Raw genomic sequence first — 13,969 nt, 5'->3', positions numbered from 1 at the left:
TCAACAATTCGCTTACCGATTAAACTCGTTAACAATCTATTTTCAATCAGCGGTATGCGTGACTGGAAATGGACTGCAATTTTTCAGAATTACGGTTCCCATATTGCTTGTTAAAAAATACAAGTCGAGTTCCGGTGAAAATTAACGCGGGAGAGCGAGACAGAGAGAGAACGCGTCGAGCTTTTAATCAATGGTATCGTCGTTCGAAACAAATCGGATATTTTGCGAGCGTATGTTCGATAACCTGTTGGTAGATTAGTCACAGTTGTATACACGTTTCGTTTCATTCGTTAACTTCCCGTAGAACCACCATCGCTTTAAACGAACATTTTCAAAGAAAACATTGCCAAAATTATTTCGTTATCCTTCGGATCGTGTGCGGATAACGTCGACGGCTAATCTGTAGCAAATGAATCGAACGAGAGATGACGAAGAAGAAGAAGAAGAAGAAGAAGAAGTAGCAGTAGTAGTAGTAGTAGTAGTAACAAGAAACGCGGTGGATGTAATTTCGTGCTTGATTCGGACTTTGAACATTACGAACAAAAGTTCTACCAACGAAGAACTCTTGAGGGACATTCGTTTGGTTTTATTCGTTTTCAGCCGGCTACGAATACGATTCACTCAAGCATCTCTGCTTTCTCTCTTTCTCGTACAAACGTATATACACATATTCTCTCCTCCTTGTCGTCAACTCTTATCCTTTCTCGCTCTCTTTCGCTATCGTTTCGTCTTTCTCTCTCCCTCTCTCTCTCTCTCTCTCTCTCTCTCTCTCTCTCTCTCTCTCAACCCCGCATGGGAAATCTCAAATACGAGTCTGTTTACCTGGCACTTGAAATCCCGAAGGATATCGATGATAAGATTTTACCGCGCTCGTTCTCACTCTCTCCCTACTCTCCTCAGCCCAGCTCACCCACTTTCTCTCTCTCTCTCTCTCTCTCTCTCCCTCTCTCTCGTCCTCTTCGTCACAGTTTCAAGTCCTTAGCGGAACAACTTGGAGAAACTATAGTTTATACCACGCGTTAAGTACTCTCGAGGCTTTAACGATCATGTACCACGTAATATGAACAGATTTGCACGTTTAGGCGACTATTAAACGAAGACGAAAATCGGATCTTGGTGGCGCTCAGAAGACCGCTAAAAGGGTGCTACTAGGAGTAGGTTTCCTGGATGAGTAGGAACGCCGCTTTTGGAATCGTTTGTGTAGAACGCGCGGGACGATATACCCGCATTTCTAATTAAACTTTAATTACAGGTCAGAGGACGCGGTGTTATTGGTTTCAGCAAAAGGAAATCTCGTTATTAGAGAGCGCTCTTCCGGAAATCGTTGGTCTCCGTGTATGCTGAAAATTCCATGACTGACGATAAAAAAAGAGAGGGAGAGAGAGATATATAAAAATGAAAAAAAAAAAAAAAAAAGCAGAGGGAGAGGAATAGAAAGAATAAAAAAATATCTCGTATCCATCGTATGACTATTTTCGCGAGGCAAGTTCAGGGCTGGCCGGGGTTGTAGAATGCAGAACATTGACATGGAAAATTCAAGAGACGGTCATGGGAATTGTCACTGGTCGGACTTTATCGGATTTCTCGTGGAAGCTTTCGGCATTGGCACTGCGACAGCTCGTAGCCGAGACAAAACAGCCGCTGTTTTCTCTGATCAATTTTCTTTCACTTTTGTCGAAGAGGCTAGCGAGATAGGGCAGAGATCGTCAAATTCTTAATTCACGAAACGGGATGAATCAGCGAACCTGTTTTTTTCTTTTTTCCTTCCTTTATTATTATTTTTCTCGCCAGAGACGTGCAGGTTTAAGTAACACGGTGGATTCCGATTTTCGTTATACCTCGAAGCAGAAACCTCGTCCCTTCTTCCCAAGGGACAGAAGAAAGTAATCGTCAGACGAGAAGAAGAAAAAGAGAAGAGGGAAAATGAAAGGAAAGAAATAAAAGAATAAAGGAAAAAAATAAATATTTATATAAACAAAAGAAAAAAAAAAGAAAACCGCGAAAGGAAGAAATTAGGGAAAAGTAGGCAATGGACTTTGCGACAAAGGCCGATGTTGTCGGTACATATTCATGTCTACCAGCAAAAAAGGACTTTCCTCACTTTTACTATCTTTTTTTCATCTCTCCCCTTTCGTTTCCTTTTCGTTGACTTTTAAACGCGCCAGGATAAAGCCAAGGGGAAAAAGTATCAAGACTCGCCGTTGCCCCGACGAGTAAAGAGGCGTTGAATAACACCATCCAAAGTTTAATATCTGAAAGTCCTTACCTTTTTCTCTTCTCTCTTCTCCTCTACTCGTCTTTCTCACTCTTGATACTTTCCTTCCCCCGACCCCCCCCCCCCTCTCTCTCTCTCTCTCTTTCTCTCTCTCTCATCGTTCTTATCGTTTTACTAATTTAATTCACGCCTTTCGATGAAATTTTTCGCAAAGAATCACTCCGATTGTTTAATTATTCGAACGAATTAAAGACTTTTACCCATCAACGTGTATTTCTTTATAAGAACATTACGTGATCGATAACGCTATTAAAGTTAACTATTGATTTGTAAAATAGCTTTCACGAGGGATAACAATCGGTTAAATACGAACGCGTTCTCTTATACAGCTTATAAAAAACGAAGGTTTGTTTAAACGTTCATGATTGATCGTTTAATCGTTCTTAGGAGCAATGAAACGAAAACTCAGCGACTTATCCTCGTAATTGCTTATAATCTTTGAGCGCGTTCGAGCTCACGTCTACACACATACACACACACAGAGAGAGAGAGAGAGAGAGAGAGAGAGAGAGAGATACAGACACAGAAGGTTACGTCTAAGAGATAGACATTACGTTTCTTCCGCACTCTTGGCAATGTCTTTCTCTCACATCGATTCCACCCCTATCTCCTACCCCGCTCACTTTTCCCACACTTTTCACGATCTTTCACGTCTCGGAGCCCACCCACAACCCTCCGACCGAAGGATATTAACTCTGAAAAATAGATCTTCCGATAAAAGGATTCAAGCGAATAATATTTTTCTTCCATCTGGACTTAGCGAGCCGCCACTTCTCGACGTTCCGGGTTAAGGAGAAGGGCCAAAAGAAGAAAGAAAACGACCGAGGTTGAAAAGACAGAGAGATAGACGGATAGATAGGTAGATAGGAAAGAGAAAAAACGGAAAACGAAAAGAGTATTTTTATATACGTATACGTGTATATTTTTTTTCTTCTTTCCTCCTCTTCTACGTATCTTTAACTCGACGAAGCTCCTCGAGATGGATTAGAATTTTCATCATTAGCTTTTATATCGGCGAATTAAAACGATTGTAGAATTCTTTTTTCAAGGAATTTGAAATAATACGAGCCACGTTTAACGCGTTAACGATTTAAAATGTCGAATTCGAAAGAAATTCTTTTCAAACGTTGAGAGAAAAAAGGGAATGTCATGTTACGAAGTGAAATGGTCATTGAACGAATAGAACAAGGGGCTCCCTGGTATCGTCTGGGTTTAATTAAAACGCAGAATGAAAAAGGTCCGGTTACTTTGAATTCTCGCGAAGACCTAAAGGGAATCCACGGTTACGGGGCTCGGTAGCAAGTTGCCTGTTCGAACTCGAAAAACTTCGGCTTCGACCCCATTCGTCGTCGGGATCAACGTGAAAGAAGATAGGAGCGTAGTCGAGAAAAGTTATCTAGCATCTACGAGAAGAATCGAGAGCGAGAATTCTCGTATTTCTTTCTCTTAGGTTCGTTCGTTTGCTCGGTTCCACTTAGACCCCTCCTTACTACTTTCAGCTACGTCGAAGGCATAATTTTCTTGCTTTCCCGCGAGAAACTCGGCCCTTGTTTGATCGTAAGGTATTCGTTAATTAGCTTTAACAATGCCGATCACGATGCACGTTTCTCAGTGCCCCTTATATGCATACATATATATATATATATATATATGTATGTATACACGTGCTTCTATTTAACAGAATTATCTCTTTGCTTATATTCAACGGGACACATAGAATAACGCGTTAAATGCGTTAAATAAATAGTCAAAAGGTAAAGGGAAGAAATAGGATAGGAAAAGGGAATGGGCACTTGGCTACTGCCAAGAATTGTCTTGTACGCGTTCCCAGTCGGTTATCTCGGCTACTTTATCTGACAAAACTCGTGAAGCACGGTCCGGGTTCTGTTAAAGCAAGAGAAAATTATATCGCGGAAGTTGAGTACAAGAGTACGGGAGGCGCGAGCTTTCTTAAACTTGCCGCGTCGCACCGCCTTCGCACCGGAAACGTGAAGTAACGAGCTGAGATAGCTACGCTTTCGGGGAAGTTTTCTCTTGAAATTGTCAACGTCTCTGTTGTGCTGTCCGTTCTGTTCCCCGTTCTGCTCCCCACCGGAAAGATAACGTTTCTTTTTTTCCTCTTTCTTCCTCCTCTTCTTCTTCTAGGTTCCCTTTACAATTCGAACGGACTTGTAATACATTAACAGTTTCTCGCGCCAACCCCTTTCCTACCTAGAATTTCATTAACTTTACCTATCGATCATTTTAAGATCGACTAAAAGGCTATTTATCCTAGACGGAGAGACGGTATTCCACATTTTCTTATATACGATATATACGCATACGTAAAATATCGACGTTTCTTTCTGCGTGACTGGTTCGCGAACAAAGGGAGGAATCGGCTTTACAACTTGGCAGACGTTGTTAGATACCAACCGATGCCATTCATTTTTTTCAATTTCCGCTTGGACCAGTTTTCCTCGTTTCCATTCCAAATTAATCGTCGATTAAATCGTCCGCTCGCGCTATACTCGATGTGTAATTCGAGTGAATTTTTCGTCCGGGCACTCTACGTATACATCGAAAGTAATAAACGTGAAAATACGATGGAATAAAAAAATATAATCTTGCCGAGTTATATTACTTTCCCTTATTGAGAGATGAAATTAAACTCAAATATATCATTGAAAAATCATATGGTCCAGTTTTGAATTCTCTCATTAATAAGTAATCAACAACGCATACGAGTGCGTGCGTTCGTCGATCCAAACGCAATTTTCGAGCACCGATTTTGATACACGTGCGGCTTGCATCAACAGGATAATAAAAGCTCTCAAAGTTTGTTCTTAAATAGTCACCTATGAAATACGATATTTCAATATGATTTAATTTCTCCTGATAGTTTAGCAAATAGACGAGAAAAATTGGTTTCTATGCTCTAAAGATAAAACTTGATTAATATCAAATAATGAAGTCAAAGTTCGATTAGCAAAAGGAGGAGAAGCCGAAAGAACGATACGGCTTAAGTTTCAACTACAATCTGTCCTTTTTTTTTTTTTTTTTTTTTGTTTGTTCGTCCCTTTTCGGTGTACATTCTAGCGGCAGCCACGGTCAAAGTATCGACAAAATCCAAGGATTATGGTATAAGCTCGCAACTCGAAGAGTTGCCCTGGAAGATTAACCCAAGTCTCCTTATGGTGGAACAATCTCGAGTATGTTGGCCTTCCCATCTCTTGAGAAGTTTCAAAAAGGATGATTTATCGATAAGGAGGAAATTGATTTTTGCCTGATTGTTGATTTGTCTCCAAGATTACCTTCAAATCCATTCATCTTTATAAACGCGTAACACCACAAAGAAAACTATCGATGGATATTCGATTTACAAATATCTTATACCTTTCGTAATCATGGAACAACACAAATTTTCTTCTTTCTACCTTTTTCTTTTTCTTTCGTAAGCTTTGCCCTTTTTTACGCGCGCACCCACGCACATACACATACGATGTAGTTAGGACTAATCCTAATAGCGATCTCTTCATATTTTATGCGATAAATATTATATATAGAAGAGAAATATTTTGTTTACAACGAAATTGTTAATGTTCGTTATAAATTTATTAATTATGATTTCATTGTCCTAAGTATATTATTTTCGATTTGTAAATCATTGATACTTTACCATTAAATCGATTAAAGAGATATATCATTTTGAACGATAACAATGCCTAATATATCAAACGATAACCTGGCAACAAACCAATAAAAAGTATTTTATTTTCGAATACGACGCAATCGAAATAAACGTCATTTCGAAAGACTTGAGAACAATAATTCGTCTTAACCGAGATAAAATAGCTGATTTTAAAGAAGCCGATATTATTTCGTAGAATTTCTGATTGATCGATATTGAAAAGAAAATCAATTGTTCCAGAAATTGTATAAACCCAATATGTCAAGAGAATAATATTCGGTATGATAAGGCGGAATTTAAAAAAGCGTGTCACGTGGTGATCAAATAACACTCTAAATCGATCGATTTATCAGGAATTCGATAAATCTTACATCCGAAAGATTTTAAACAAATTGTTATTTACGATATACGAAACCAATTCTTTATCTCTGAAAAATTTAATTTTTCCTTAATCAACAAAGCATTGCATAAAACGTTATGGTCTATAACATGCTTAGATTTTTTTTAGATCACGTTCAGCTTCTTATACAAAATCATATATATATATATATATATATATATATAATTATTATTATATATTGTATATTGCAATCAATTCTTATGTATGTTTAAATGCCTGCTTATTATGCCGACTAATCCGATGGAAGGTTTTCTTCGAACGCGTTACTACCACTCATCGAATTTTTTATGGAATCAACAATATACGTTATCTCTGAAATCAACTTTTGTCCAACGAGTTTAAGTGATTCGTCATACTCTACGCTACGAACATGACGTAGCTAGCACGATTCATCAATTATTGTCGTATTCATTAATGGTGGTCAAAGTACATGGCTCTCGATGATCGCATGACTTCGTACGTTTTCAAAGTTGCATAATTTCTCTTTTCCTCTTTTTTTTCGTTTAATATCCTTAATAGAATAGATTTTTTTTTTATTAATTTGACAAACTTCGTTTATCAAAGTGCACACGATGATAATAATACGAATACGCGGAATAAAAATGAAACAAAAAAAAAAAAAGAAAAAAAAACAAAAAACAACAATAATCGAATAGTTGGAAAAAGGGAACAGATAAATCGATATGATATGAACTGTGCGTAATTATAAAAATTAGAATAAATGAAATATCTTGGCGAACGTTTTATGTATAAAACGTTCGTCAGAAATAGATAGGGTAAAACAAAAGGACTCATTATGAGAATAGAAAAAGTTTCGTATTAATAATTTAGACGTAAAGGGATATAACATCGATGAAGTGTTCATATTTACCGTTCGTATTTTCTATTAATTATTTTAGTTCAATATTTAGATTCTAATTGTAACCTTTGGGCCCATAGAAAAATGTTAAAGTCTGTAATGATAAAATTACGGACAGATTAGATAAGAACATATAAGATATAAAACATCAAAAATGATAAGAGGGTTCGCACACGATTATAAAAGTCGCTTTGTCCCTTTATATTACCAGTTAACGATTAATTAAGCACCAAGAGCAAATACAGAGGAAGAAGTAAATCAACGTTCGTTTTTCATCATGAAAGGCAAGTTGCTGTTACTTAAATTTCCTTATTTTATTATCAATACTATAGAGAAGCATAGAATAGATAGAAATATTAGTTTATCACGGGCTCAGTTAGATCTAATATATGAATATTCAAACAGGAGAGATTGCGATAATAGTCGCGTTTGCGGCTGTCATGGTTACGGCCTATTACCCTGGAGACACACCAATACTGCCGGTTCCAACGACCTGTCCAGATGAGGACCCCCTAGATCGAACGGTGCATTTGGCACATTATGATTGCGAAAAATTTTACAAATGCTTAGCCGGGGAAAAGATTGAAATGACATGCCCACTCATGGACAGAACACGAAGATTGCACTTCAACAAAATCTTACAAGTTTGCGATTACCCGTCAAGAGCCGGTTGTATCGGATCTGTAACTCCATCGACGCAAACGCCACCGACACAACCTCCACCGACGCAGACGCCGCCGATTCCGATGCCTACAACCTGCCTGAATGTCCCAAATAACACATTGATCCCACACGAGAAACGTTGCCACTTGTACTACAGGTGTAACGGTAAAGGGCAAGGTCGTCTCGAAAGATGCGAAGAAGGATATACTTACAATCCGATAGAACATATATGCGATAAGTCTGGCATATGCTTACTCACAGATATTTGCAAGGATTACAGAGATGTAAACGAGGTATATATCGCCGATCCTGTGTCCTGCCAATCCGTTTATGTTTGTAACGAAATAGATACGGTGAAATTGTATTGCGGAAACGGCTCAGAATGGAGCAAAGAACAAAAGAAGTGTTTGCCAGCTAATCAGGCAAATTGTAAGGTGTAATTAGAACCGACATATTTGTCCAACTTGTACATCTTAGAATAAGGCATATTCTGTATTTAATGTTTTATTCGTCGATTATTTCTCATATAACTTATTAAATGTTCCACGTTCGCTCTTACAACGTTTGATTTAATACAATATTTTCGATATGAATAAATATTGTACAGGCATCATAGTTACTAATTCGTTCTATTCCCTTCTATGAACTTTTCTACATTTACTTAAAGCCGATTATTTTAATTGTTGAAATCAATTTGAAATTTATAATCAAATGAAAAAAAAAAAAAAAAAAAAAAAGAAAAAAGAAAAGAGAGATGAAATTACGCGCTAATTTAATAAAGCGATTCGCTTTGAAGGAGGAAAGTGGACTGCGCTATTAAGGAATACCGATGATAAACGTATTTTGCGAAGGTACATGTATTTAAAAATTATTACACATTTCTAACATTCCAAGGCATTAGAGTGTTAAATAACTTATAAAGTAAAGGTATGTCAAAAGTAAATGAGTAAATAAAGAAAAGATCTTAAATAAAAATTATATTAAAATGTCCGAAGGTTCTATTAATGCTTCAGATACTTTTAGTAAAATTAAATAATATACATTTATAGCTAAGACTGCACACAAATGATAGTAAGAAAAATGCGTATACGAAAAAAAAGAAAAATAACAATAATAATCATAATCATAATAATAATAATAATAATAATAATAATAATAATAATAATAATGATAATGATAATAATAATAATAATAATGATAATAATAATAATAATAATAATAAAAGAAGGGAAAACAAAAAGAAAAAGAAAAAAAAACAAATTAAATAAAGATTAAATCGAACGTGTAACTTTTGCGATACCTTCACTGAACGATACTATTATAATTCGCAAAGAATGTTTGCTAAAAAATAAATTATTATATAGTAAGAATTTAAACGCTATTTTATTAGCCCTAAAGCGTATTTTAATAATTTATATACATATCCCTTAATAATATATTTTTGTTTAACGCGAGTTATGTTTCTGTACATGCGTCATGTTTATTAATCCATACCGAAAGGGAATTACGTTCGTCACGCTTATATTTATCAATAATATTGTGTAATTAATAATTTTACATGATATTTATATCAATTTGTGCTATTACCAAAATGATCAATAATTCATTGACAGACGTTTTATATCAATCCTATGTTACGGAACTTTTACTTTCGATTGTTTGAAATATTACAGGTAAAATAAGTATTTCCTTGTATGTACAATGGCAGAGCAACAATTAACATGAAAGTTCAATATCAATTTTGGGAATAACCGCCAAAAGTGTATTTTCTCTTTATCTCTATTAAAATTAACTGCTTATCTAATGCGTACATGTATAAATGTAAATATAACCATATAAGCATATATGCACGTAATCTCGTATGTGTACATAATGTGCAGTTGGTTCCCGTTTTTTGCAATATCGTAGATATCAACCGTTAAAAAATATTACCTCGTATATACAATTTTTCTTTCATTAACTCATTCCTTTCAATCCGTAGAATTTTCGAGCCTTCTTTGGATTGAAATCAATTTTTAATCAATAAAAGCTGAACGTGAGAGGCATTGTTTTTCAACTGTCGATATGTGTACCAGCATAATTTACATTATTAATTATTGTATCACATAAGAAGTTTTACTTTATTTACAGTAACATTTTTTCTTTACCTACAATTTAAATATTTATAATTGTTATATATATATATATATGTATATATAACAATTACGCACACACGCACGCACGCACGCACACGCACACACACACACACACACAATCAGATAGAGCAATGGGAACATTTCTCCTGCTTAATCGTCTTATATTACAGAGTATGAAATTATGTATAATTAATTTCAATGAATAATAATTGTTATTCTAATAAGAATTTTTTTTTTTTTTTCATACGTTTAATCAAACAGATCTAAAAGAATTTCAAAATTAGGAAATATTTTATCGAACCCACTTAAGATGCAAACCAAAATTACAATAAAGAAATATATAATTGTTGATTATATTTTACTTATCCTAATATTTACATTGTAGTCATATTTCAGTCTGGATTATCTCTATAAACAAAAAGATTCCTATCGTTTGAAATCTCAATTTATCATAATATCCATTCTTGCAAACTGATTAAAACTAATTATCTATAATGTGATGTTTAATTCAAACAAATCATTAATTTGATCACACTAATATATATATATATATATATATCAAATTGAGATTTATGTGATTCCCATAAATTTTATATATAATTAAAAAAGGACAAAAAAAAAAAGTTATCATCACACTACAATATAATATAATAATAAAGAAAATGAAAAAGAATAAATATTATTACGATGTCTAATTACAAAATCTATTCCGATGAAAAATGTTTATCGATTTTTCCAAACTTATTCTTATACTTTGACTATGATTTCACATTATTCTTTAATTTATTTAGTTTAATTATGTACCAAGAAACAAACAATGTTTATATTGTCGTTCAATTGGTACATGCTATAATGTTTTCCTTCTTATCATTACCGTAAGGGTGTGAATCATACGATGCATAGAAATCAAAAATTTATCAATCGCGACACTATATATGACTCCCGATAATTAATAATATAAAACATACATATATATATATATCTACACACTTGTACATATATATACATATACGTGTGGTATAACACGTGTTTTTGTATGCAGTACTAGGTTCACTTCATGACCACAGAGTTTTTTGTCAAGCATGACAACATTCAGGAAAAATGTCTGCATATAAAATGATTTGATTATATGAAATTGTCAAAACTTTACATTTTCCTCTTTTAAACTGCAAATAATACATTTAATAAGATATTCATTCCCTGTGAATTTATCTTGCTTGATATCATGGACAATATACACATGTTCGAAAATATTGTATAATTTACAATTTTATAATTAACTTACAGCGTATAAAATGATACCTGTGAGACTGAACTTTTGCATGTTTTTATACACTAAAATCTAAATATATGTATACAATTGTCTCAAGTAATACAAGATAACGTTTATAAAAAGTTGAAAATTTTGGAAAGAAAATTGATTGAAGGTTGAATATAATACAAAAGGCGAAAAATAAATCTGTTAAAGTTCTAACAAACGATTATCTCGGAAGAATTTAACGTCACTTTTCGTTAGCAGTACGTGATGTATGCAGAGAGAGAGAGAGAGAGAGAGAGAGAGAGAGAGAGAGGGGGGGGGGGGGGCGTGATAAATATGTTTAAGTGGATTAGATATAAAGATATAGACAAGTTTGTTAGGTAAATCGTATTAAATGATGATATTCGTGAAGTGCTCTTAACATTTAAATTAATATAAAATTCACTAGGGAATATTATATAAATAAAAATTTGATAAGAAATGACTAAGAGAAAGCATCGTGTAATGAATGTCAGGTACTTTCTATAAATTGGCTTTTTTTAGCTGCTTCAACCAAATAGTTGTTTATCTTATATTCACATGTATTATTAATATCACATACAAGTATACTTTAAAGCTTCTATGTAAACGGATATTCTGTAAACAAGTGTGTGAATGTAGCACTTTGTCAATCCATTTTCAATATTTTCTAACATCTATATTGCTAATATTCATCTGTGGTAACATGAAAGAAATTATGTATGCATACCAGGCAATCTTTCGTGTCAGTTTAGGAGTGTAATTTAAAGACTGCACGATATGTCTGAATGGTTTTAAACTGTTTTTTCTGGCTTTCCTCATGCCATAGAAATTGTAACATTAATTCCTAGATTTCCATTATCCGCAAAAAAATTAGCAACAGATGTGTCAAATACAAGGCAATCTGAATTTAAAATAGCAGACGAGACACCTTCATGTATAGAACGTGGCATAGCTTCCCACGTAAGGCGTCTCTTATGTCCATTTAGTTCTAGCCTATTGAAAATCATTCACATAACGACATATAATGATTGTATCGATTTAAAATTATATAAAAAAGAAAAAAAAAAAAAGAATGAAAATGAAGTGTTTACCTGTAAGCAAAATTTTCTGCTTGCTTTCTCGAACCAATCAATTGAACGATCGCAAAAAATTGTTGATGCCCGTCATATTTTTCTTGCTTCTCAAGTACCAACATGAAATGATGACCATAACAAGATTGCATCATTACCCAATCCACAGCTCCGGGAAGATTAATATCAGTTGCCAGAAAAACTATGTCTTCTCCTATCAAAGAAAAAAAAAAAAAAGAAAGGCAATTCATACGTTTATGTACATTTAATCGTAGGCGTGAGAATCTTTTTAAAGCTTACCTTGAAGAGTAGTAATGCTTTTATGACTCGTAACAAGATGTGGCATCACTTGTTCAAGAGATCCCTGCCACTTACACGATGCACCTGGGCAAGGACAACTATATGGACGGAATTCACACGCATCCTCGTGATCTGGCTTTTCGGTATGCACCAAAGACACTGTGCACCCACTAATAGAGTATTTGCAAGGAAACATTACATTACTAGCTACCTTTTCCATAGCCAGATTGCGAATATTACCTAATTTAAAAGAAAACCAATACGATAAATGATACACAATAAATAAATATAAAAAGTCTTTGACATAGATATTGTCAATTTGTCTCTCAGTTATTCTTAATTAACGTTCTTATGTTTCTCCACTTATAACTAAATATTTGTGAAATAATATGAAAAATATTTTCAAAGGTTTAATGCAATCTTATTCTCCTTAGATAAGAAAACAAAAGACAAGATAAGATTAAAGCCTGGTAATTCCATATTATGTTAGATAATAGATTGAACATTTGCAATCATGTATATAACAGGGATATATATTTTACATACCTAATGGGCCTCTACAAGTAGGGCAACAGGTAAGTTTTGGTCGACAGTTACTACAAACGAGGTGTCCACTTTGACACTGCAAGATGGGTGGTAGCACATAGTCAAAACAAACAGGGCATTCAAATAGGCTTGCTAAATCAGTCGAACTGCTTAACGCCGATACAGATGAAGCTGAGGTACTGGCAACACCCCTCCCTTTTTTTCCTGTACTTATATTTAACTGTGACATGTTTTTCTCCTAGGTTAAGTACCAAGGCAAACAGTTTGATAACACAAATACAATAGTTTTTCAATACCAATGGCGTCTTTCAGACTTGGTGCAATCTCCTGGCACTTATCCACTCCATATCTGGAACTTAATTAGTTATTATTTAATACAAATTAAAGAAATTTCTTAATATACATATATGTGTATGATAATATATACATATACATATACATATACATATATATATATATATATATATACATAACATATACACATACATATACATAAACTTATGTTTATAAAGGAGTATTATAATGTAATGTGATAAAATACATTATCTCATCATATCTAAACAAAACACAACATACTAATATAATCAAATAAAAGTAAATTTGCCTTGAATAAACATGTTTTTTTCGATTGACGTTTAATGCATAATAGATCTCCGATAGACACATTAATCGTATAACACAATATTTACTTCATTATATAATATGCGTTTTATCCACGATAACACTATATCACTAAAAGTACAACAAAGAATATTGTAAATGAAATGTTTTA

At 34.0% G+C, this 13,969-nt stretch overlaps 2 protein-coding genes across 7 annotated transcripts in view; one reads left to right on the top strand and one right to left on the bottom strand.

Annotated features, from left to right (window-relative positions):
- Positions 1-7,334: 7,334 nt before the first annotated feature.
- Positions 7,335-8,482, top strand: LOC124950991 (peritrophin-1-like). Its single transcript, XM_047498644.1, has 2 exons — positions 7,335-7,488; positions 7,610-8,482. Exons 1-2 carry the CDS (start codon positions 7,482-7,484, stop codon positions 8,305-8,307), a joined length of 705 nt encoding a protein of 234 aa, XP_047354600.1. The 5' UTR covers positions 7,335-7,481; the 3' UTR covers positions 8,308-8,482.
- A 727-nt stretch (positions 8,483-9,209) lies between these two features.
- The window catches only part of LOC124950984 (E3 ubiquitin-protein ligase SIAH1-like), a 6,103-nt gene continuing 1,343 nt past the window's right edge, over positions 9,210-13,969 (bottom strand). For 2 of the 6 annotated variants that reach the window (XM_047498635.1, XM_047498634.1), the window contains exons 2-5: positions 13,198-13,546; positions 12,652-12,891; positions 12,373-12,565; positions 9,210-12,274 (exon numbers count right to left, since the gene is read on the bottom strand). In XM_047498635.1, the coding sequence (XP_047354591.1) occupies positions 12,097-12,274; positions 12,373-12,565; positions 12,652-12,891; positions 13,198-13,426 (840 nt within the window). In that variant the 5' untranslated portion in view covers positions 13,427-13,546 and the 3' untranslated portion in view covers positions 9,210-12,096. Of the gene's footprint in view, positions 12,275-12,372; positions 12,566-12,651; positions 12,892-13,197; positions 13,553-13,886 lie in introns of all 6 variants that reach the window. The other 4 variants (XM_047498631.1, XM_047498633.1, XM_047498632.1 and 1 more) reach the window with 3 other exon arrangements.

Source organism: Vespa velutina, chromosome 8 (assembly GCF_912470025.1).
Source record: "Vespa velutina chromosome 8, iVesVel2.1, whole genome shotgun sequence".
Taxonomy (NCBI): Eukaryota; Metazoa; Arthropoda; class Insecta; order Hymenoptera; family Vespidae; genus Vespa; species Vespa velutina.
This window is presented reverse-complemented; position numbering and strand designations above follow the sequence as displayed.